The 25,996-nt window shown below is 40.2% G+C and overlaps 1 protein-coding gene across 4 annotated transcripts; it reads left to right on the top strand.

Moving 5' to 3' along the window:
* The first annotated feature begins 2,065 nt into the window (after window positions 1–2,065).
* Window positions 2,066–22,430, top strand: kdm4ab (lysine (K)-specific demethylase 4A, genome duplicate b). Of its 4 annotated transcripts, none has more exons than XM_017310201.2 (23): window positions 2,066–2,238; window positions 4,058–4,219; window positions 4,328–4,503; window positions 4,589–4,703; window positions 4,866–5,059; window positions 6,086–6,135; window positions 6,479–6,582; window positions 6,684–6,821; window positions 6,910–7,127; window positions 7,482–7,639; window positions 7,742–8,409; window positions 9,516–9,620; window positions 9,813–9,933; window positions 10,061–10,236; window positions 11,587–11,800; window positions 12,118–12,197; window positions 14,056–14,111; window positions 15,979–16,087; window positions 17,530–17,721; window positions 18,602–18,772; window positions 20,508–20,627; window positions 20,712–20,804; window positions 20,927–22,430. In XM_017310201.2, exons 2-23 carry the CDS (start codon window positions 4,079–4,081, stop codon window positions 21,062–21,064), a joined length of 3,537 nt encoding a protein of 1,178 aa, XP_017165690.2. In that variant the 5' UTR covers window positions 2,066–2,238; window positions 4,058–4,078; the 3' UTR covers window positions 21,065–22,430. The 4 variants fall into 4 exon arrangements, with proteins under 4 accessions (XP_017165690.2, XP_008431630.2, XP_008431631.2 ...); XM_008433408.3 differs by having other exon boundaries at window positions 9,816–9,933; XM_008433409.3 differs by lacking the exon at window positions 9,516–9,620 and having other exon boundaries at window positions 2,067–2,238.
* Window positions 22,431–25,996: the final 3,566 nt, after the last annotated feature.

Consider the following 25,996-nt stretch of genomic DNA (forward strand, 5'->3'; position numbering starts at 1 on the left):
TGCCTTCCTGCTATAACATTTTCCCAAGCTGCAGCCTACAGATGGAGGGATCTTTGACCATTCCTAAGCGCACAATCCCTCTAGATCAGGGGTGCCATTTCTAGTCCTAGAGATTTACCATGCTGCAACTTTTAGGTGTCTCCCTTCTCCAACACACATGAATTTAATGGCTCATCAGCATCTTTGAGCTCTGCTGGGTGTTCTAACACTGGGCATCCTACATCTAAAAGTTGCAGAATGATAAATTTCAAAGACTGGACTTTGGCACCTCTGTTCTGGATCACCTAGAGTCCTGGCCCATCTCTAATGCTTTCTTCTTCAATAGCTTTCATCAGAGAATTTGGTTCTGATCTAGGATCAGGTGCAGATTTTGGTAACCGGGGAACTATTTTTGTGTTGATTTGGTACCCCAAACTTGTCAGGCAGGAATTGGCAATCTACAGTTCCCAGGGATTGGAAGAAGCAAGGAGGAGGAGGGAATCAAGTCATGGAGCAGGACCCCCACCAGAGCACAACTCAGTACCACAGCCGGCCCAAAATACCCCCATTAACAATATGCTACCCTGGCCCAGAACACACACTGCTGAGGCATGGCCCAAGTCCCCAACACAAACACAAACACACCAGCTCATTTCATTTTAATAATTTAATTTTGAAGTTCAACTGAAAAATTTTCTGTTGTCTTAAGGTAAGGTAAGGTAATTTTTTTTATATAGCACATTTTCAGCAATTAGGCAATTCAAAGTGCTTTACATGAACTTAAAGGAAATACAAACAAAATAACAAATCAAAGGAAAGAAAGAAAATGAAGAAAAAAAGCAAAAGAAGAAAAATTATCTAATGTTGATCTAAAATATATAAACTAGGTGCTCCTGTTCAGGGTTGTTAGGTATCCTCTGGTCTAATTCAATTTCTGGGTTAGGAGAACAGAAGTCTAAAAACTAGTCCAACAACACTTGATCCACAAGTGTCCTCTGGGCTTCTGGTCTCTGCATCTAAATAGTGAGTACTCTACAGTTTCTGATAAAATAAGCTAAAGAGTGACTAATCTAAATCCTTAAGATTTTATGAGGAGTGTATTAATAATAATGATGCTTATAGGTTATGAAGAAATGGGGAGAGATGGAGCCGAGAGGTGATCTTGGCAACCAAACTCTAAAATGACTTTATTAACTGACCAATATAAAAACACCAGGGCCCATCTTTATGATGGACAAACTCTCATTAGGCAGTTAAACATTTTAATATTTCATATGCAGCAGTTATTTGACTTATTGTAAGTAACAGTAAAATTCATATCTTTTGCACTTATCTGTCTAGTAATCTGTCTATTACCAATACTTTTATATATACAATTAAAAATAATCCACAGGCTGATTTTTCTATTGTAAAATTTATTTATGTTTTAATGAATCTTTATTGGTACATATAATCTTATATAAACACAGAATCAAGACCAAAAAGATGGGTATTTAAAGTGTAACTAACCCCTAACTCGAGTTTTGTTTGCTGCTAAACTGTCTAAATAAGTTATTTAAGGTTCTATCTTTATGTTTCTGTGCATATTTTGAGATTTTTGTGTAAATTTCTTTGGTTCTTCATTATTTTTGCCTTTGGTTGAACAGCTGGATTATCCTATTTGTTTAAATAAGAGTATTCTGCTATTACTACACAACAATGTTGATGTTCTTAGTGGCACTGGCTGAGATTTAATAGGTCACTCAAAGTGCTTGGAATATTTAATTTGTATTTACCTAGTTAATTAGTACTTATGCTATAAAAATCTAAATTCTAGTTCAAGAGTTTAAAGTAAAACTTGCTAGTGGGCTCGTTCTTTTCCTAAATAATGACTAATACACTTTTTAAAAGTATATAATTTGGCTTCCGTTATAACTATGTTGGTGTAATAGATCCTTTAACCAGCAAAAAATGCTCCTCTTTTTGTTTAAAGTGCATCAAATTAACTTTTAACTGCATTCGTGAGTGAACTTCTAAATAAAGCTGCTGTAAAGCGAAGCCATGAAACTCGCCATCTGATTGGCTGAGCGTGTCCCGTGCGTCTTGTGGTAAACAACTTACGAGATGCGTGTTCATGCGTAGAGGTGGTAATGGAGGACTGTGATGTTCTGTTAGTTAGTTAGCAGGCTATCTTCTCTGTGGTATGCTATTCGCCCCTTTGGTTAACTACAATTTATTTGCTCCATAAAGGACAGAGTTTGGTCATATCTAGAGCAGGAGGTATGTATCTACACGTCGACGTCGCTTGGACGCAGAACGTGAACTACTGAACTCAAAATGCTAATCCGGTGGATATAGTTTGTTAGCCATAGGAGCTGCTGTGAAGCTAATGGAGTTGCTATTGGTCGGGGTGCAGGCCATGCCCTGGTATAGATACAGAATTTGCATGCCAGTTGCAATACTTCGGCTCAGACATTCGTTCAAACGGAGGGTTAATATAGGTTAATTTTTAAACTACCACGAGAATGCTAAAGCTAAGTCTGCCAAGATGCATATAAACGTTTCTATGGGATGTAACATCTGATACTGAGTGTAGCCACATTCCATTTCGGGCTTAATGGGGTTGGAGTTCTTAATACACCCTGCCATTGTTTCCCAGCCTGCTTATTGTTGTTTACGAAGTTAACGCTTTGGTTGACATTGCCATGTTTCCAGTATCCGCTGAATAAGACTTGCTATGATTTGTAACTTTACATTCTGCTTTGCCACACAGTCGTTGACTGATGTAGCTTGTTTCATTAGCTCGGTGGCTAGCCACATTTCGGGGAGATTTAAAGAGACCAGTTCTTAACCAATCAGGAACGATTATTTTTGAACGCGGCAGCATCCAGGCTGAATTCATACTAGCTTCAAAGTAACGTGGAACATGAAATGCTGGGATGTCAAACGGCTACATGCTAGATCCTAAAAAATAGTTTATGTCGGAGAATAATTGGTTAAGGAGAGATGGGTCTACCGACATTTGAACCCCTCTTCAGAATATGTATCTTTTTAAAAATGCTACTAATAGGTTAGAGTTGAGGTTGTTTGAAAATGTAAATATTACAATTCTGATCATTATTGTACATAAAAAAATCTATATCTTAAAGATGTTACTAGAAATTTGTCAGTTGTTTTCAAATAGATTACTCAGTGGGGAAAAATATCACAATTGCCTGTCAATTTTAAATAGTCTTTTGCTTGGCAACATAATTATATATCACTCAGGTTTTTTATATCCGATTTCTAGTCCATTGTTTTCTCAGACAAACAATATTATGAAATAGTAAATCAGATTTCTGTACTAGCTTGGTGCCTTGTCATGGTCATCTCCTTTCTGTTAACCTTTCTGCTGATTTCTACCATCAACAATGTGGAAAACAACTTTTTTTTTCTTCGCATAATTATTCTTTAACCTGCATTAGACATAAATTCCAGCATTTTGGCCTTGACTAGAACAGCTTAGTGATTCATTAGTAAATGTGTTATTCATCCAATTAGTTAGTCTCGAACAGTGGTGTCAACTCCAGTCCTTCAGGTTTGGTGTCCTGGAACTTGTAACAAGACATTTTTCCCAAGTTATAAGTAAAATAATCTAATGTGTAAATACCTTTTTATTATTAATATTAAGAAATTATAGACTTGCAATTGAGAGGCAAATAAAAAACAACAGTGTGAAGTGAAAACTGTGGAATGGCCACCATTTTGGCAGTATATCAGATATTTTAAATAAAAAACAAATCAATAATTATTAATATTGACTGTTATGAAAACCTTGTATCGTGATAAGCTTTTCAGCTATTTTGTCCAGTCATACTTGGTAAGTTATTTCTGTCCCATTTCAGGTGTATTTAGGTATTTGCACCAGAAACTAGACAAAAATGCATTGTATGATTTTCTTTGCAGTGTTTACGTTGTATCAAAGTGTCAGATCTTCAAAGTTGTCCCATGAAAAGATAAAATAGAATATTTACAAAAATATATGAGGTGTAATAACTTCTACAAAACACTTTAAATTGTTTCTTGTGCTAAAAAAAAGTCTCTTTTTTTCAATGTGAAGGAGCCGCACCAGAGATAAAAGATGGCGTCAGAGGCACTCTCTCAAAATCATGGTTCCAAAGGGATCATGACGTTTTATCCCACTGCTGAAGAATTCAAGAATTTCAGCCGCTATATTGCATATATAGAGTCCAAGGGAGCACACAGAGCAGGTTTAGCAAAGGTAACTAATGTCTGATGTTGGGATGTAGAAAAACAAGATTCCGATTCTGCCACGGATCAGTTCTATGTTGCTAGTTGAGATAAATCCGTCTCCTGACCCTTCTTTCAGATTGTTCCACCAAAGGAGTGGAGGCCTCGGGGTTCTTATGAGGACATAGATGATTTGGTGATTCCTGCACCCATTCAGCAGGTGGTCACTGGCCAGTCAGGCCTTTTCACTCAGTACAACATTCAGAAGAGAGCCATGACTGTCAAAGAGTTTCGCAAGATTGCTAACAGTGACAAGTAGGATTCATGTGCTTGTAATGCTGATTGTTTAACTCTAAAAAAAAAAAAGTTTGGTCTTAACTGTCCCGAATGCCTTTTTCAGGTTCTGCAGCCCACATTATGATGATTTTGAGGAGCTGGAAAGGAAATACTGGAAGAATTTAACATTTAACCCTCCTCTGTATGGAGCAGATGTTAACGGAAGCCTGTATGACCCTGTGAGTAGATACTCATTAGGTGTTGTTGATGTGGTGATCATCAGTACACATTTCTGATTGCAATGTAGTGTTTATGTGATTGGTCAAGCTGATGTTGGAACATCATTATTCATATTTGCTCATGTGATTGCTGTAACCTAACCTGGGACTGTATTCTGGCAGGATATTGAGGAATGGAATATTTGCCACTTGGGAACCATTTTGGACACTGTGGAGCGTGACAGTGGAATAACTATTGAGGGTGTTAACACCCCCTACTTGTATTTTGGAATGTGGAAGACCACCTTTGCATGGCACACTGAGGACATGGACCTTTACAGCATCAACTACTTGCACTTTGGAGAGCCCAAGTCGTGGTAAGGCCTTCCACAGATTTTCTTCGAAAGTTACAGGAAATGTGAAGGTGTTTTAAATTCTATTGGGCGTTATTGCACAAGCATGGTAGGGTGATTAAAAAAAATGGCAGCCTCGGTTTAACACAGAGATACATAAGTAACAGAAGGCTCCAACCAATTTGGAGCCCCGTTTTGACCATTTTGTCCCTTCCTACTTCCACTTAAACCTTTTGTACTCTTGTCTCTAAGCTACTGCATATTATTTATTCCTTGAAGTCAAGTCTCATAAATTAGAGATAGCCATGAAAATACTAAAAAGTCTTGCATAATTTGATATTATTATACATTATTTACTGATGATTGTATAACTTGCAGTCAAGAAACTTTGAACAACTGGTAGATGTTTTTATTGAAATCATAAAACCTAATTTCCTCGTAGTAGAATTAGGGGTGCGCCAATAAATCGGCCCCTATTTCCTTAATTTTGGAATATAGGCCGATACTTGCATGTCAAACCGATCTTATCCTCTAATCTTGTCTATTTACAAAGGTCTAAAAATCAGCCACTGTCCCATTTTGCACTGCAGTGAGAGAGGACTAACTGAGACATGCCTAACAGATGCTATATCTGTTGCTATTTTTAGCGACTTTTTAGAATTAACAATTGATATAGGCCAAAATTGGAATTGGCAGGTCGGTGATTGGCCAGAAAACTTTGTCTGACATGTTGCTAATTATAGCCAGAAAGTTGCTGAGTTGGTAACGGTGAGGAGACGGTTGTTAACTTCAAATGTACAGACATGAACTGTTAGGCTGGTCTATCAGTCAAACCTCTCACTCAATTCATATTTCAGCAAAAAAATAAATAAAATAAAATCTAACATTATCACAAATGTTTATTGACTTAATTTCTTCCACAAGAGGTGAAATCCTTGCCTCTGTGCATTTAACTTCAAGATTTTTTTTTTCTTCCGAGAGGCTTAACAACAGTTGATAAAACTAAATGCTTGTAGAATTTAAACTTCTTTCTCTTTTGGTTGTTTGTAGGTATTGCGTTTCCCCAGAGCATGGGAAGAGACTGGAGCGTCTGGCAAAAGGTAAGGCAGCACAGAGTGGAGTTCTACAGAGATGAACGGTTTTCTAGAAAACTGTTGATCACATATGTTATGTGAGAATGAAGTTCAATTTTGGGGATTTTTATCACTGAATGGCTACAATGCTGTTCAGTCAGATTATATTGAGGTTCAGTTCTCATTAAAACGCTGAAAGCAAAAAAACACCAACACAACGTCTTATTGGATCTTCATCACAAGTTATCAGCAAGTCCTGAAGCAGCTTACAGTTCACCTTCATACTAAAAGATCTGTTGAAAAGAATATCATCTGATTAACCAGGCTACTTTAGAGGTTGTTCTTTAATCTGTTTATTCTTCTCCTTTAGGGTTTTTTCCTGGTAGTTCTCAAAATTGTGAAGCCTTTTTAAGGCATAAAATGACTCTTATCTCTCCTTCAATACTGAAGAAATACGGCATTCCATTTGAAAAGGTAAGTGTTCATTTAACATTTTCAATAGTGATTTGTACCTGTGAAACAAGTGTGTTAATGTGTAGTTGCTAATTAGTTGCTAATTAGCCCTGTTTCTGTAGATCACTCAGGAAGCTGGTGAGTTTATGATTACTTTCCCCTATGCCTATCACGCTGGTTTCAACCATGGTTTCAATTGTGCTGAGTCCACCAACTTTGCTACGGAGAGATGGATCGAGTATGGCAAGCAAGCAGTTTTGGTGAGGACCAGATAAAACATGTATGCTTTTAATCGTTCATTTAATTTAGTTGTTTTAACCCCTGTCTTGCTTTCTCTTCCTCCCTCAGTGCTCATGCCGTAAAGACATGGTGAAGATTTCAATGGATGTTTTTGTCAGGAAGTACCAGCCAGACCGCTATGAACAGTGGCTGGCAGGGCGAGATACGGTGCCCATCGACCACTCAAAGCCCACCCCAGAGGCTAGGGAATTTTTGGGCGACTCTTTCAGCAGCAGCAGCGACAGCAGCTTCTACGAGAGTGGCTGTGAGGATGGAGAAAGGAAAAGGTATTGTAGTGACTGTTAAAATAATGAGGTGGCTGGGGGGGAAATGTTCTAAATATATGCAAAAGGCAACAATAGAAACAATATTGATCTGTTAAGACATCTGATTCAAGCTAGACACCAGCATCCACTTTAGCTCCACCACTGCTGCCAGCAGTCAAACCCAGTAGTTCACTAGAGGGTACTTTTATAATAATGATTCATGAAATTTTTAAGAAAGAATTGTTTAAATTGACCCACTTAAACGTGCAAAACTTTACAAGCAAACTAAAATAACCTCAAAATTATTGAACAAACAATTTAAATTTTAGCATATGTTGGTAACCTTTGCTCTGTCTGTTTCTGGTGATTCTTCAGCACGCAACGAATAGAGGCCAAAAGACACCGTGTTTGTTTGGAGGTGCCTGACGAGGTCGTCCCCAAAGATGAGGACGATGACGAGGAGTATGGAAAGAGGCCCAGGCTGAGCCTCATCCCTCATCGAGCAGTGTCGCATGATGGCAGAAGAAATAAAGGTACTATATTCATCGCAAGGGCTTCCTTTCTGATCCGCTGGTTTGGTCTTAGTTACTCAGTGGGGAAAGAAAATATATAGACTTTTCTCATTTTATTTCCAGGGCCGCCAAAGTTGGTTGTCACGCCAACAAAGCTTACGCTGATGGACCCATTTCATAGGAGCATGTCGCAGAGCAACGGTGACGGAGGCCGTCCTCCTCATTACACCAAGACTCGAGCCCCTGCAATCTCTTCTCAGACGAGGCCCAGAAATGGGCATCTGTCGGTTTCAGCAGCGCCAACGTGGACAGAAGCCCCCGCTCAACCCGTGCGTAAAATGGGTGTGGCCAGCCTGCTGTTCCACAGGACTCTGAGTTCAAAAGACACTCTCCTGGTGCAAAGCTACACGTCAGAAAAGCAGCAGGATCACCACAAGCGGCTCCAAATCCACAGCTACGCTAAGGAGCAGCAGCCTCGTCGCCTTCAGAGCAAAGCCTGCACACTGACACGGGTCCAGGCTTTACCCATGGGTCCAGGCTTTACCCATGGCCAGGAACTAGCACAGCTTCAGCCTGGAGCCTCTGTTCTTCAGATACAAGAGAAACTTAATGAATCACAAGCACACCAGAACCAAAACAATGACAAGCCTGAAAAAACACAGTTCATCCAAGACCCAGCTACAATGGAGAAAGCCAAAGCTGACGCCAGGTCAGCCCCCCCACAGAGCCAGACACAGCTCCATGACCTCAGCAAAGTCAAGATGGAGGCTTCCAGAGCCAACAAGCGAAAGGTCTGTGTCGCTTGACTTAAAATAATACTTGTTAATGGCTAGTGATCAGGCCCTTTTTTTCTCTGTACTCTTGCTAACTTTACTTTACTAACTTTACTCTCTGCATAATTCGCCTCGCTTGCTTAATTGTGACGCAGCAGCAATAACCAATTCTACCTTTTCTCTTGGCATTAAACTGACAGTCCTGGCCAAAATTTTACAGACACACAAGGACAACATTTATTTCTGGCCTTTAATGTTAAATTTGACTTTTTATTCTTTTTTTTTTTTTTTTTACAAGACAAGCCATTTAATTTTATTTAAAAGATAAAAACAAAAGATTGAGTTCTTTTTTTTAGATTTGACTAGATTTTCTCTAGTCTACAGAGGTTCAAAAATGTTTATGCTTGAAATATTATATGCATACATCCCCACAAATGTCCCATATCAAATTCCAAAGAAGTCACATGTAGCAAAGCCATTGCTTGGTTTCTTGGCAGAGACACAGCTTTGAGCCCAGTCAGTAGTTTGGGATAATTGCCCTGTTGAAGAAAATGAAAGTCATCCTCTTTTGTTATTCCGTACATCTTGTGCAATATCTCATTAAAACCAGGTCTGGACCAGGAAACCAACCATACTGGATAAAGTCTTTATATTCAGATGGCTTAGCAACCTGCTGAAGATTAACATGGGTTTATGTAAATAGTTGGTCTTGGATATATTGTATTAGAAAAAAATCTGTAGGAAATTTAGATTTGTGCACCTAGTTGTTGGTTTTAAGATTTGCTGAGGTTCTTGTCAACATTCCGCCCTGAGAAAAGAACATTTCAAAAGCTAATTTAGTGACATTTATTTCGAATGATAAAATGTCAATTTGATTTCGGTATCAAATTGGGATTTTAATCTATTGCTGAACTGAAACATTCTTTGGTGTCTCTGTACTGGTGTGTTTTCACTGCATGACTTTATTATGACATTCTTCCTCTCATACTAACTATACTAACAAAAAGAGTCTTGACTAAGTCGTTCTCATGGCAGAAACCACTTTTATCAACCATTTTGCCCTGAATCCGCTCTCTGCCTTTATTGATTTTCTGGATCCATTGAATCTACTGTTTAAACTACAGAGTTACGAGTGTCCACTACTGGACAGTGGCATTATCACCCTGAAAGACACCATTCCTGCAGAGCAACACAAGCAGGATGAGGTCCAGGTGATTCCTCACACTTATGTAAGTAGTTCAAGGGAGCAAAGTTTGATGACATGATTATGCAGAATTTGATTAGGATTTGACGCACACGAGTACAGAGGCCCCAGTGGGCCCCAATGTTTCAAGAAGATTATAATCTCCAGATTTTAAGGTGTCCACAGCGACAATGTGATTACTTATTTTGAAAACATGCTGTTCCCCTTGTTTCTCCAGCAGGTATTAGAAGAGCAGTCTTACTGCAAGCTTGAGTCAAAAAAACAGGAGCAGGAAGAAGAGCTTTGTCGACTGCCTCGCCATCACCCTCTTCTGATCAGAGAGACATGCGGTGATGATGGTATGAAACTGTGTAGTTCTCACTGCAAGGTGGCATGTTGACTCTGTTTTTTTGTTTTTTTTTATCACATTTTGGTTTATAAATCATTGCTTTTGATTATTAAAATATTTCTCCCTCTTGTCTCCAGATCAGGACATCAGCATAGAGGTCGAACAAGAAGAGAAAGAGGAGTGGGCAAAACCTCTGACCCAACTGTGGCAGAGCCAGCCTTACAACCCCCAGGCAGAGTGGGACTACAACAAAATGATGGGCCAGCAGCCTCCTTACTGCTCCATCTGTCTGCTTTTCTACACTTACCACCAGGTACCAGCTACAGGACTGCTGCACTGTAAACAACTGCTATATGTCTTTTCAGGCATGTTCCCGGAGATGTTATCCATACTTTAGTCAATTAGATCTTTACTCATAGATCCTGTGCTTTGTGCTCTGAGTGATTTCATGCCTTATGATTTATTTTCCATTATATTTAGAAACCCTAATTGCATTTCTGGGGTTTCCTCCAGAAAACTTGCTAACCCTGTTGGTCGGGGTTCCAGGCGGTCAACCGTGTTTTTGTATTAAATGTTACTCTGACAGGAAATGTAAAAATATTACAGGGTTATTGTATTACTGGATGACATTGTTAACAGCACTTAAAACACACAGCTATAGAGTCTTGATAACCACAAACAAAAAAATACAATTAAAATAAATATAAATTTTTTGCACTTTTATTAAATGCCAGTTAAGTATCGTACTTTCCGCACTATAAGGCGCACCTAAAAACCTTCCATTTCCTCAAAAGCCGACAGTGCGCCTTATAATCCGGTGCGCCTTATATATTGGCCAATACTGAGCCACAACAGGTCTAGCAACTACGGTAAGCAGCCGCCAACTTCATTTTTGCCCGTAGAAGAAGAAGTGCGCGGTGCATGCTGGGATAGTTGTCAGAACGCTGGTTTGTAATCTATTAATAAAGTTTGACCAACCTACCTACCTACCGACTGTCTAGAATCAGGTCGCTTGCAGGTCATTTAGCGCCACGTTCTCCACGAACATGCTGTGCGCGAATGGAGAAGGGTGACCATCGTCCGGCCACGCCCCGGCCCAGTTGCGGAAGGCTCTCCTTGCCAACCGGAGTCGGACTGTTTTGTTGACATTCCCTTTTATTGCAGCTCCATCTAGTGGATGCATAACGTAACTCCAGCCTCTACTGCAGCGTCTATTGTATGCGCCTTATAATGCGGTGCGCCTTAAATATAAAAAAAGTTTTAAAATAGGCCATTCATTGAATTAGCAGTTAGCCTTATAGTGTGGAAAATACAGTAATCAGCCAGTGGATCTTAAGACGCGATATAATGCTGCCCATGCTTTATTTTTATGGCTAAGGGCGGGTGTCCTAATCCATAAATGAACTAAGCAGCTGCATACGGCAATAAATGCTAACATTTTAACTGCTGGCGATACCAACTAAAATATTAATATAGCCTAAATCCAGCTGTTTAGAAATCAGTGATCGTCCAGAAAACTGCAGTCAAACTGACAAATAAAACCTGATAGGTCAGTTAATGTAACGCTGTAAGGTTTAAGTAGCTGCACATCAGTTCACAGAGTTTGGAATACCAAAGGGTTGGGGTGAAATAAACTCTTTGGTTCTCTTTGCTCCCCTTAAAGTCTGAGTCTGGTGATGAGAGCTCAAGCTTGATGCTGGTGAACCGCCCAGGAGGCCATCAGTGGTCCCGGCCGCTCATCCCTGAAATGTGCTTCAACACACATTCAGCCAGAACAAACGATGGCGCACAGGGTCAGCTGTCCAATCCTCACGTCGCTGAGGATGGGACGAGCCGCCTCATCAGCTGTGCTCAGTGCTGCGTTCGAGTGCATACAAGTAAGCCCACCCCTCTGGATAGATAGATTGGAAAACAATCCAGTGTCTGCACAGGCACTCAGATATTACCTGTAAATTTACAGTAAACTTAAAATAGCTGAGACACAATAAGCCTTTGCTGCCTGAAGCATTGTCAGATTTTTTTAAACTGTTTTTCGGATTTAAGTTTTATTATTGATTAAAGTGTTTGCTTTTTACATATATGTCTATTCTGCTAATAGTTTCAAAGTGTTTTTAATGAAGAATGAAAAATACTTGACATTTTGCTTCAGTACACCTCAGGAATGTATGACTTGTTTTTTTCTGCTCATGCTTAGGTTGCTACGGAGTTTCTGGAGAAGAGGCGGAGTTAGACAACTGGCTATGTGCTCGCTGTGAGGCCAGTGCCATCACTGAGGTTAGTTTGTTGGCTTCCCTCATGTTTCCATTAGCAGTTAGCTGGTTGGAGCATTTTTTGCTCCTTCACATATTGTCATGGAGGACGGTTCTCCACACTTTAGTCTTCAAAGTGGCTTCCTGGTTCTCAGCAGTCTTGTATGCTTCATATGGTTGAACGTTGTCTTCCACTAGTGGGCAGTGCTGAGTTGGTAAAGACATCTGAGATACCATTTATTTATAGTAGTTTCACTTGTAAATATGTTTTTTTTGTTTTATATTGTTCAATAATAATAATAATGTAAAATAATAATTACATTATTTTCTATTCATTAACTTAGATTAGTTTTTGGTAACTTCTGTGTCCTTAATTAAAAGTAATTCCATCTCCCACCTCCACCCAAGTAATTTTTTTTACCTAGTAATTGTTTTTATGTAGAATCTAAAATTGCTATTGCTGGTCAGAACCTTTGAAAATGCCACTGATCTCAGTTTCCTTGTTACTTTCATCGCTCTAGATTAAAATTAGTCACAATTAGGCCTGTCACGATAACAAATTTTGCTGAGCGATTAATTGCCCAAAAAATTATTGCGATAAACGATAATATTGTTTCAAGACTTTTTGACACTGATTTAATGGAAATGACGTAATAATGCATGCAATTTCGTGCCATAGATAGATAGATAAATAGATAGATACATTTTATTTAAAAAAAAAACACATAAAACTGGAACTGATAAACAACCAAAAACAAAAATAAAATTGATTTTCAGTCTCCATTAACAAAAAACGTACTTGAATAAAAACTAAACAACATAAAGCCAAAGTGGAAATAAATACTGCATTCAACCAAAAGAGTGCAGATTATGAAGTCTGTATACTATATTGCCCTTCAGTAATCACTAGATTTAAATAGAGAAGATGGGCACATCTGACTACCTAATGCAATAGTTCACACTACACGATTTTTTGCCCCTATTTTCCCCTTATGACAATCTTACATCGTTAGCTGATCCAAGATTTTCGTCGATGATTTTGTAAACGATCATCCTGTAGTGTATGGTGTGTTACGGTAGATCGTCGTGGCCGCTCCGATCTAAATCGGGTTTCTCCCGACTGGGAGCTTAACGCAGCCTGTTGAATGTGACAGGTAGCCAATTCTCCTCGCGTTTTCTGAGGGGAAATTATGGAGGGGAATCCCAAACAGCTGACACGGCACAACCCAAAGTCCAGCTGACATCAGAGATGATTTGTGGAAACGACATTAATGTTTATTCAACATTTTGTGCAATGAATATAGAAATGACAAGGGGAGAAGTTGGAGTCAAATTGCTACCGCAGTTGATGAACCCGGTAACTTTTCAGCTGTTCTTCGTCAACATGACATAAATAGGTTATAATGATTTTCATTCAGTCAGGACTTTACGCTGACTCTAGCCACATGCATCACAGGTAGATTCTAGTAACACATTGATTAATGCCTGATTTTAACACAGCATTGGGTTTGATTTTAACGGTTTGATTGGGTTCGGCACGATCGAACCCGATCGAACCGTTATACCTAGGATTTCTGTTGGCTAATGTGTGGTCTCTCAGGTTTTGAAAATGGGCCGACAACTCGTGTAGTGTGCGCTGGACATTACACTAAGAAAGGGCACCGGAGTTGAGCCTTTTTTCATTCAGTGTCATCAACAGAAAGAAAAAAGGCAGGAAGAGACAATAAAGCCGATAATTAAAATGAGGTCAATAGGTTTAATTTATTGTGCGATTAATTGATTTATCGTTAGACTGGGTTAGACAATTAATTATCTAACCCAGTCGGGCGTTCCTTGAGGTGCAGGACTGTTATGACAAACTGATTTCTTGTTCCCTCCTTCAGGACTGCTGCCTATGTTCGCTGAGAGGTGGAGCCCTGCAGAGAGCCAACAATGACAAGTAAGTAGTAGAGGTGTGCCAATCGATCGGTCACCGATCATAATTGGGGGCGTCACACTCTTAAGCCTCCCTGGTAAGGTCTATTCTGGGGTCCTGGAGAGGAGGGTCCGTCAGATTGTCGAACCTCGGATTCAGGAAGAGCAGTGTGGTTTTCGTCCTGGTCGTGGAACACTGGACCAGCTCTACACCGTCAGCAGGGTCCTGGAGGGTGCATGGGAGTTCGCCCAACCAATCTACATGTGTTTTGTGGACTTGGAGAAGGCGTTTGACCGTGTCCCTCGGGAGGCCCTGTGGGGGGTACTCCGGGAGTATGGGGTACCGGGCCCTTTGATACGGGCTGTCAGGTCCCTGTATGACCAGTGTCAGAGTCTGGTCCGCATTGCCGGCAGTAAGTTGGACTCGTTTCCGTGAGAGTTGGACTCCGCCAAGGCTGCCCTTTGTCACCGATTCTGTTCATTACCTTCATGGACAGAATTTCTAGGCAAATTGCACTTCAGATGTCCACTTCAAAAATACACCTGAACAGTACCACAACACTGTGGTGTTAAATATAAAGAAGTTGTAGAAAACTTTAAAGTGTTTTACAAACTAATCCACAAGCGTTCTTATAGCCAGAATACAGGAAATAATTCTTATTCTGAAAGAAGCAATAATATTTGGGAAAGATTTCACTTCATATTCACTGTTACAATATGAAGAGTTGCATGTACAAAATGTCAATATCTGTATATTTTACCCTTCTGGTGTGAAACCTGTGCATGTTTGGATGAAAACAGAGCTGAGTTGAAGAAAGACAAAGCTCTTCCTCAACAACTCTGTTTCTCTCTCTGTTTTTAGTTTTTATAGTAGCCAGGCTTGAGAAGCTCACTTCACACAGATATGTTGTTGGACCCATATGATATGGACACATGTTCTTTAAAACTACTGCTGAGCTTCACTGTCTTTTCCATCACTGTCGTCACAGTCTTGCTAGATACAATGCTCTCACCGCTACCTGTAACATTCATGCATCACTAATTCTCGTTTTAATGTAAAATCCTCTGTACCCACTGCCATCTAGTGGTAAGAAAATTACATGAATTACTCGGTTTTCCATAAGGACCCAGCAGAGAGCACCAGAGGGCTGCGTCCTAATAAATCTGCTGGATATATTAAGGACGCAGCACTCCGTCTCCAAAGCCGAACCATGGTTTCGTTCACACCTAGCTTAAGTGCAGCGGCTCCATTTCCCTTCTGTAGTGCCAGATCGACAGCCCTCAACTTAAAAGCTGCATCATACGAGTTTGAAAACATTTCTCCGTCGTGCCTGCTGCTAGCATGTGCTTTTTCTAAATGAAAATTAGCGCGTTATTCTTTGATTTCCAATTTTGACTTCTAATGATTCACTTCCTGCTAGAGAGCCCCCTGGTGGTTGAAGAAAAATCCACAGAAAAGATGCACCGGGTTACAATCCACATGGTACCGTAGGTGAAATTGAATAATTTCCACGGCACACCTGACGATCACTCACGGCACACTAGTGTGCCGCGGAACAGTGGTTGAAAAACGCTGGTTTAAAATAACAAATCAGACCTGGAACAAAAATCTGAAATTTGCATTGAGAAGGACCTGCACCTGATCAGTGCATCTCTTTTTTTAACTAACGGTGTGCTAAAGCAAGGGTAGGAAATCAATAGGTGAAGGGGCAAATTGAGCCATAGTCTAATACTAATTTAATATTTTTTTTCAGAGTCAAACTAGAAATTCCTTTCGATAGGGATTTATATTCCATCCTTAGTGTCATCGTCCTGTTTAGCTGTTTTTACCTTGAAGAAGTTATTTGCTTGATTAATCCAGACTTTATGCTTTGTGTTTACCTTTCCCTCAGATGGGTCCATGTTCTGTGTGCCATCACTGTCCTGGAAGCGCGCTTTGTCAACATCACCAAGCGCAGCCCCATCGACCTCTCTGCCATCCCGCTGCCTCGCTTCAGACTGGTAGGAGCCCAGAGGCGCTTTCTTCCTTTGTTTGCGCTTGTTCTAAAACGGATGAAGGGAATTCCTGCTGATCTGAAGTTACATCTTGTTCTCTCTCACATCCTTCTGTTACTACTCTCAGGGTTCCTACACAGTCCTGAAAATGTGGAGTTTGCTTCAATCAATTTGAAAAATCTGAAAATTAAATAGAAATTAACATAGGGGAAAAATTGTTTCGAGACATTTAGATTTTCATCCATTACAGGGTTTCCCCCAGAAAACCAGCTAAGGCCAGTGGTTGGGTGCCGAGGCGGTCAACCGGCAGTCCACCGGCGGTCCACCGTGTTTTTGTATTAAAAGATGTTAAGTAGACAATAAAAGTAAAAATATCAGTGGGTAATTATATGTTATGGGAAAACATTGTCAGTGAACTGCTATATAAACCCACAACCAGTCTTAAAAACAACTAATCAAAAAATACAATTAAAATGAATATCAATTATGTCCACTTCTGTTAAATCCAAATTAAGCCAGCTGCTCCATCCTCATTTAATACTTAAAAATGGCACTTTCACAACTGTTTTACCCTCTAATTAAAGCAGGGTGATGTGACTTAAAAATGTAATTTCCAATTCATAAAAATAATTTGATATTAAATTTCCAATATAAATATTTTTTTTCCTTAAAAAATAACAAATGACAGAAAATACCTTAAAAATAACTTAATAACTGGCTGTTATTTCAATCATTCCTTCTGTGAGTCGACAAAGCTGGTAAAGTCAAAATAAGTAAAATCCACTGGTCAAACAAAATGGCAGTTACTAGGTGGGCTGACATCACTGAGCTGTGAAAACACTGGTGGAAAAAAACCCAAAACTTAATTTTCCAAAAATTAAGTCTTCAAAATCAGAAAATAAAACTGATTTATCATACATTTTGACATAGATTTCAAATAAATAGTTCAACCGGCCCTTATTTCACTGCCAGCTCAGAAGCTAGTTTCATTGTTGGTGTTACTATATTTGGAATCATTTCTGATAAAAACCCATAAAGGTGAAAGTTTGGTATGTAAGATGATGTTGCAATTTTCACTTTGTGCAGAGTTGACCAGCAGGTTTTCCCCTTTCAGGCTTGGGGACGTTCTGTCTGCAATATGTCATGTTGTGAGAGTGTTTGTTATGCCACAAGTCATTAAGCACAATAGCTGACCTTCTGTTCATTGATGTAAGTCACATGAATGAAATGAAATGAGAAAAGCCCCATGATGTCATGATGGCACTGAAGTATCAAAGGGAAATAGGTGTAATTTCCCTTTCTACATATCTTGGCTCTAGCATGTGTCCCAGTCTCTCTGCTGTCCTTGATAGTGGACATCCTCCCCTTGTCCCTTTTCCCTTGCAAAGTCTTTCTGCTTTTCCCTTTTTCTGACTGCTCTCTGTGTTCCTCCTGGGTTGTGTGAGCAGAAGTGTGCGTGCTGCAGGAAACGAATGAAGAGGGAGGTGAAGGGCTGCTGCGTCCAGTGCTCCCATGGCCGCTGCTCCACAGCGTTTCATCCCTCCTGTGCTCAGGCAGCTGGCATCCTCATGCACCCAGACGACTGGCCGTTTGTCGTCTTCATCACCTGCCACCGGCACAGAGCGCCCGTCATACCTGAGGTAACCTAGCAGGGCCACAGCTGGGCTGACGGGTAGAGGTCAGCTTTAGGCGACGATTATATTACATAATATTACATACGTTTATTTTTGGTGTTTTTTTACTTTTTTATACACAAGTCGGAGAAAAGAAAAAAAATACACCATACTGAAAAACACGACAAGGTGACACTAGTACAGAAATGAACAATATTTAAATTCCTATCAATGGTAAAAACAGTTATTTTTATGTGCATAAAGGGTTTTTTGCCTCTGAGCGATAAGTTCAGCTGGTCTGGTATATTTTCATATTTTTTTCACCAACATGTGCTGTTCTTAATTTAAAGAATAAATCTGAATTCCGTGTAGATTGACCTCCCTCCCAGTATTTCCTGTTTAAGCATTTTCCTGCTGTCAGCAGGACTGCTGACCTTTCTTTTAGGACTGTATCGATACATGTATCAGTACCTAAAACATTCAGTACAGTCCTATCTCTTCAACAAAAACACATGAAGCGCTTTGATTTATTTTCAACACGAACACATGCAAAACTTTATATAAATTGAATAACACAACTAAACAAAAACTGTTGTGGAGCAACCATTTCTTCGATCAGAAACGTCTTCAGATCGCTGTCACACAGACAGGAGCCATCTTGCCTTGGTGTCGTGTCAAGTCAGCCAACAAACCTGTCTTCAGTGCTGCAGTGGTTCTCCATGAAGCTAATTCTGTGCACGTTCATTACGTGTTCATTACCCAAGCTGGATATGTCTTGAAGCAGAGAAATGTGTAGCATTTCTCTCCAAGTCCTAATCCATTAGTGGAGCGTCGCCTTCATACCTCTGGCTCGTTGTTTGATTCACTGCCGCTCTAGTTGATGTAACACTCAGTTTCTGTTCTGTAGCGCAACAAGGCCTCTCTGAGAGATCTGTCAGTGGGCCACAAGGTGATCTGTAAGCACAAGAACTGCCGCTACTACTACAGTGAGGTGGTGGAGCTGACCACCGCCACCTTCTATGAGGTGGTGTTTGATGACGGCTCATACAGCGACAACCTCTTCCCAGAGGACATTGAGGTCAGTACTGGTACAGTCCAATCAACAAACAAACCATGACAGTTATCCATTCCCATGATTCCATTCAAAACAAAGGGCTGCGATTGGTATTTTTTATTCTCTATCTTTTTTACTCGCCAATATACAAAGTTACAACTTAAAGAGCAGAAATATCATCTGATCATTTGCTGGTCTTTTTTCTTTTTATTTATATGAACAAAGTAAATAGCAAACCGCCAGTATATGCATGTCTTATTTATTTGTTTAGAGGAAAACAAAACGGGACACACACGCGCGCACACACACACACACACACACAAAAAGCACAAATAGGCTGATTAATACAACACCTCTAGTAAATCCTAAACCGGAGTGATGCATTTTATTCACAGTTGAAGAAAATCCCACATTCTTTGATAACTACATAATAACAATAAAGTTAGGATTTTCAATCCAGATCAGGAGACGGTTCTTAGTTGGAGCTCCATTTGTGTGACTCACTGATCAGCCTGTGTTTTTGCTGAGGTGTTCAGAAAACCTTCAGCTCTTCTACATTCTTCGTTCTTGCATCTTATCTTCTTCTTGATGAGACTCCATTGATTCTGCATGGCATTTTCATGTCACATCACTCCGGGATCATGAATGTCCTGAAAGGGTCGTGGCAGAACAGATGGATAAAACTACCAATTTATAAACTGTTAAATACTACATCTTTCTCTGCATCTGATTTGCACTTAAAATGAAATCACATTTCACATCTTTTTACATTGCTGTAATTTGGCCCTATATAAAATAAAAACTGAATTGATTCGACTGAAAATGATAATCACACAGCTGTTATTGTGGACTTCTGTTTGTGGCCCTCCAAGACCTGGAGGGTCACAGAAATGGCCACGGCGAGCCAGATTTGGCCTGCAGGCCCTCAGTTTGTCACATGTGCTCTCTGGGGTCATGTGAGGTCAGTCGGTCACAGTAACACTTCAGTTTTACACAACCTGCTTTGCACTTCCTTTTAACATGCCTGGATACAGCCAGCTTCCTCAGCAATGACCTTCTGTAGCTTAGCCTTCCTGTGACTGTTTAGTCAGAAATCTCAACATGACTGGAGGACACAACATGAATATTTCTACATGAAATATAACTATTGTTGATATTTTTAGTATTATTTTGGGTTTTCATTATCTGGCACTTCTAATAATCTAAATTAGAGGAAGTGAGGCAAAATTCACACAGCAGGCAAATGCGACCTAAGTTATATATTTTTTTTCATCCAAATGCAACCCATATTCACTGTTTCACTGCAGTCTGAACAGCCCACTTCCAATCTTTTCACCCCAAAATGTCCAGTTTGAGCCACTTCCATAAGTGGACCTGAATCGTGTCTGATAGTTTTCTGAACCTGCTCTGCAGTCCGTTTTTTTTTTTTAGTTTCTTTGTGTGAAACTTTAAAAAACCAGCTCATCTACCTGTCTGCCGTCAGGTAGATGAGCGACCATGAAGGGACAGAATTCGTTCACATTCTGATCTGGTGTTATAGAAAGGCTGATAAAATCAATAACATTAACTGTGAACATATACAATTACTATACGTTGTAATCTTCTGTGGCATTGAAACACTGCTCTGAAGTATGTGGCTCTGTGTAGAGTGTTTATCATCTGTGTTCTTTCTGCACATATAGAAATGTGTGTTACAGTTTATGCAGCTTCAGAAGTCCACACACAGTTAAAGTTGACACTTTGCTCTGCGTGTTTCCAGAACCGGGACTGTGCCCGGCTCGGCCCGCCCTCTGCAGGCCAGCCTGTCCAAGTGCGATGGACAGACGGCCTTTTGTATGGAGCTAAGTTTGTAGCGTCCCACTCCGTCCCCATGTACATGGTAAACTTGCTGCTGCTGGTCCCTCACACTATCCTGCACATCATATCTGTGTCAAGTTTTTAATATATGTGTGTGTCCCTACAGGTGGAGTTTGAAGATGGATCACAACTCACAGTGAAGAGAGAAGAGATTTACACGCCTGAAGAGGATTTGCCCAAACGAGTCAAGTCTCGAATGGTAGGCTTGGTTTCTTCTTTCTGTTCTGTCATGAATGAGCGTGAGTGGTGACCTGTGGTGACCCGCGGCGACCCATGGCCTCTCTCCCTCCTACCCCTTCACCCTCTGTGTTCTGTCTCCAGTCGGTGGCGTCGGACATGCGCTTCGAGCTATTCACACAGAGCAACGTCAAACAGAACTCCAAACGACAGCGAGTCATCAACTCCCGATACCGAGAGGACTACATAGAACCCGTTATCTACCGAGCCATCATGGAGTGACTGCTGCCATGTTTTACCAAAATAAATCACTATGGAAACATGAAAGTCTTCATTTCTTTAGTTTTTTAGCTCACAGGTTGCCGTTCCCCTGTTTTTCTTTTCTTTTCTCTTTCTTTCCTTTCTGTTCTTCTCTTTTCTCTTTGTTTTCTTTTGCTTTCTTTCCCTTCCTCCAGAAGCCTCCATAGTTCTGAACTACGGCTGGGACTTAAAACGACTCGTGCTTTAAAACATCCTGTTAGACCTCTGTTCTCCGTTCTTCAGGAAGAAGCCATTAATCAGTGAAGTGTAAGCATTAGGACTGAACGGGACAATAAATTTAGATTTTCTCTACTACCACCGCTTCATCAAGCTTTCCTGATCAGGTTGCAGCTATTTATTTCGAACTTTCCATTTATTTTAACAATATTTGCTTCTACAGGAATTTTTTTTAAATTTATTTAACAAATGCAGTTAAAATGTACGCTTTCTTCTTTTTGTCATGAACTGTTCCAACTTTGACCCCAAAGAGTTGTAGATCCTGAAGATGTTTTTTTTTTTTTCGTATCCAGTTTTTCAGACTAATTTTCCATCATAGAATCGTAGAATCATTTTAATGATCTGAATAGGATCTGATTAAGTAAGTGTGTAGTTGAATCACAGCTCGTTATGGTGCATCTACTGTGAAGATGGAAGGAAGTCTAGTCATGTTCTAGCATTACATTTTGTAGGACCAAGCTGACTTTTTGTTTTTCTGTTTTTGTCCCGTAGATTATTATAAATATTGTAAATAATAGTGTTACTTTATTTATGCAAAATGCATCCAGATTGAGAAGAAAGCTATTTTTGTCACATGCTTTTCACCAATCTAAAGACAACTTGAGATGTATTTATATTTATTACGCTGACGGGTTTTAAAATTTTAGAGCTTTTTTTTGTTTGTTTATTGTTTTTGTTCCTGTGCAGGAAATGGAAGGTGACGACTTCCTGTTGTTCCAGAGTTTTTCAAAGCTAAAGCACTTGTTTCTTTCAGGAAGTTTTAACCTTTGATACATCTGTGTATCCTTGACAACCATCCTGAAAATTGGATTTTATTTCCCCTTGTGTTTGTTTTTATTTCAACTAGCTGTAGAGTATTAAATTTCAGATACTTGGAAGCCCTGTAGTTATATGCTCTGAAGTTTTTACTCCCACTTTCAGCTCCTTATTCCTCCTCTAAGCTAGAATTGTGATAAGGAAAGTAAAAGTAGCTGGCCTTTCTGTAGGATAATGTGGCCAGATGCTTGTTTTTATCTTCGTCCTGCTGTCGTCTTTAGATCTCTGTTCATAAGGTTGCTTTAAAACTTTGTAAGCATAAACTATTTGAGTAAAGTTTGGGGTAAAAAAAAGAGAGTGCTTTGTATCATTTATTTCTCCTTGACATCCCACACTATTCAACAGCCAATCAGAGCAGAGTGTGATGTGATTAGTTTTTTTTATTCTGCAGTTTTAATCCCTTGCACTTTTTATTCAACTCAAATTTAGCCTGTTTATTAAACTAGTTTGAATCACGTTTTGTTCCTTCCCTTTTGCCTCTGTTGCTTCTGATCTACTTAGCATGTTCTCAGAATTGAGACCAGGGAGATGCACCATGTGCAGCACAGGGAACAACCAGTGGCCTTAGTACTGTGAGATTTATTCAAAGCACATCTTAAACATCATCCTACGTAGCCGTATGCTGGCTGATGTTTAATAAAGCTCAACTCTACAGGCTGGGTTTTCTAACGGTCAAATCGGCAACAACAGCATGAAGTATAGCAATGACACATCAATGTATAAAGAAGTAAGCATTTCAAATCCACAAATTTATAAAACGGCTTGAAAAAAAAATGTATAGTTCAAAGAAAAGATTGTAAAATGTTGTCCACTGGTAGTATATGTTTTTAAGTTCTGGAATGCTACATGGAGGCACACTTCACTTAGAAAAAATTAAACAAAACTAAAAATAAAGGGGCAGCTTTATGAGCTTTTTTTTTAGCTTGCCTTTTTTATGTTTTATGTTATTCTCTCATCAAAGACATAACTGGAGTGTTGTCTTGATTATTTCATGCATGTTTGAGAAATCTTTTAGTCGTCATGGCAACCATTCAGCTGTGCAATATGAATGGGTGGACGTAGCGCCGCCTTCGAGACGCAGCTCCTCCACTGAGCTGTAGCTTCTGGGCTTCCACATTACAGAGCAGCAGACCCTCACTCAGCTCCTTCAGACTAGCCAGCAGCTATTGGCAAACATCTGGTGGAACTGCATCTGCTGAACTCATTGCAGGAGCTACATTTCAGTGCAACGCTGGTTAAAAAAACAAACAAAAAAAAACAAAGGGTTACTAGAGGAGCCATATTGGTATAACTTCCTAGAGGAGAACTCATTAAACTTTAAACACTTTTAAAAAAAAGTGTTTTTTTTTAAATGAGGCAGAGGCCCAATTTCTAGGTGTTAAGTATTGATATATGCAGCATTTATATGCCAAGTGACGGTAACATAGTTACTTGATTGTGCTATAAAATGGCACTATGTGCCTGGAAAAAACATAATACTGGCCCTTTAAAAAAAAAAAAAAATTATTTCAGAAAGGCATTTTTTTTGTCCATAGAAAAAGGGACAGATTCTCTAGGTCCTTCTATCATCTATCCACTAATGTTCTCCAACGAACATCTGAGGCTTTCAATATCTGGGCTCAGTTTTAAGCTGAAGCAGATGCGCTGGGAGTAATGAGGCGAAGATCCCTAAATCACAGCTGAGCAGACACATTTTACAGCCGGAGGGTGCAGGTTGCATCTGAAGAGCAGAGGTAGTCAGCAGTGAATTTATGGAGCTAGTCCACCCGTCTCCACAAGAGGGGGAAGTTCTTACTGAGGAGAGAAGCTTGTTTGTCTTTTGATGGTGTGTCAACAGCACTTGGTGTTCTACAGAGACAGAGGCCCGATTTCTAGGTGTCAAGTCAGTACAGCTATTTGAAACCAATCTGTCTCCTCAGAATGTCAAAGGCTTCGGCAGCAATCCCAGAAAAAAAAAATTTACTCCTTAATCTGGAAAATATTCTAAAGTCATTTCCTAACAATCTGGCATTCTGGATAGAGAGAATGGAAGAAAACCTGTAGAGCAGCTGCCAGGTGTGGACATCCCACCTGATTCACCTCAGGGTCAGACCATGCAGTGCTCAAAACAAACTTATGAAGCTGCAGAATTTGCAGTTACTTTCAGGTATTAAACTAACAGTTTTTTTCTAATGTAATTTGCCATTCTAATACGCTCACATTCTCCTGCCACCAGCCATTGTCAAGAGGATTCAGCATCATGTTGTTCTGTTAGAAACTTTTAGAATCTGCTTGAATCCATGAATAAAAGGAAGGACAGCTGCAGATACACATGTGACTTCCTGCCCAAAAGGGGGCGGGGCTACGGTGACCATGTGAATCTGGTTTTGTTTTGACACAGAAAAGGTCTCACACAATTTATTTAGATTGAAGATTACATTTCTGGCTCAGTTTCAGTCTGGAAGATCAATCAATTTGACAAGCTGTTCAGATCTAGTCATATATATGTATAGGGATCGTTCTCAATGCTGCATTCACATCTTCAATGAGACTTTCTGATGGTACTTCACTCAGCCGTTGTAATTGGCGTCGGGGTCGTCTGGTGTTCATTCGGGCCATGATTCTCTCTCTCAGGTCAGTTGCTGCCTCGTTCAGCTCAGATGGTTGGTTCATTACTGGGGCTACATACCCAGTCTCTGGGCGGGGAGTTGTAGTTGACTCCCTTCTGACCTGGCATCCTGGCTCCTTCCCGTAGCACTTGTGTCGTACCTCGTCAATCTCAAGTTGTGACAGCAGTTGCCGTTTGCGGATGTTGGAACACTGAGCTACTAGTTGTTTGGCAGTTAGTGTTGACTGGGGATGTCGAGCTAACCATTCCTCCCACAGTCTTTGCATGTAGCCCCTCTGACTAGGATTACTTGAGTAATAGCATTCCATCAGATCCATGTTTTCACCTCTCGCCCATTTCCGTCTTGTTCCAGTAGCCCACTTTTCATCAGGGTGCTCTGGTTCCCCAGCACCTGACGCAGACCTTGTTTGACCGGGCGACGTCTGAGCCGGCATGGAGAAATTGGAGAAGTACCAGGGCCTCAGGGAGGAACTGGAAAAGACCTGGAAGGTGAAGACCACAGTGGTGCCTGTGGTCATCGGGGCCCTCGGGGCAGTCACCCCCAAACTGGAGCAGTGGCTCAAACAGATCCCAGGAACAACATCAGACATCTCAGTCCAGAAATGTGCAGTTCTAGGCACAGCCAAGATACTGCGCAGAACCCTCAAGCTCCCAGGCCTCTGGTAGAGGACCCGAGCTCAGAGGATGAAACAGACCACCCGCGGAGGGTGAGAAGGGAATTTTTATATATATATATATATATATATATATATATATATATGTTTGATTTCATGGTGATGTTTTTTTCACCATGTTATCTAACTTGCTATAAATGTCCTTTAATCAGCTTGAGTGGCTGTAAAGGTGTTCTATAAATAGAGTTGGTTTATTGACCATTACAGATTTGGTAAGAAGCTTTTATTGAATAATTAACAGCATGACAGCTGGAAGACATGTCACACATTTGGAGGACTTTCATTTCCTTTCTCTAAAGGTCGGTCTAAATGTGACTGACAGTTGTAGAGGAAATTCAACAGTTTCTCGTACATCAGTATTTGGAGACAAGTGCAGCTGAACCAGATGAACCATGCTGTTAATATCTCAAACACTTCCTGTCGTCAGTGTTTTAACACATACAGAGTCTGGGGAGTGGAAGACCGAGGAAATACAATATGCACGTCTTTATTTAGGCGGCCTTCCACATATTGGTACGAATGGGAAGATCACACTCTGACATCTAACTGCATCCTCAGAGCAGAATCTGATCTGGTTCA

The sequence above is a fragment of the Poecilia reticulata genome, chromosome 17 (genome assembly GCF_904066995.2).
Source record: "Poecilia reticulata chromosome 17, P_reticulata-male-v2, whole genome shotgun sequence".
Taxonomy (NCBI): Eukaryota; Metazoa; Chordata; class Actinopteri; order Cyprinodontiformes; family Poeciliidae; genus Poecilia; species Poecilia reticulata.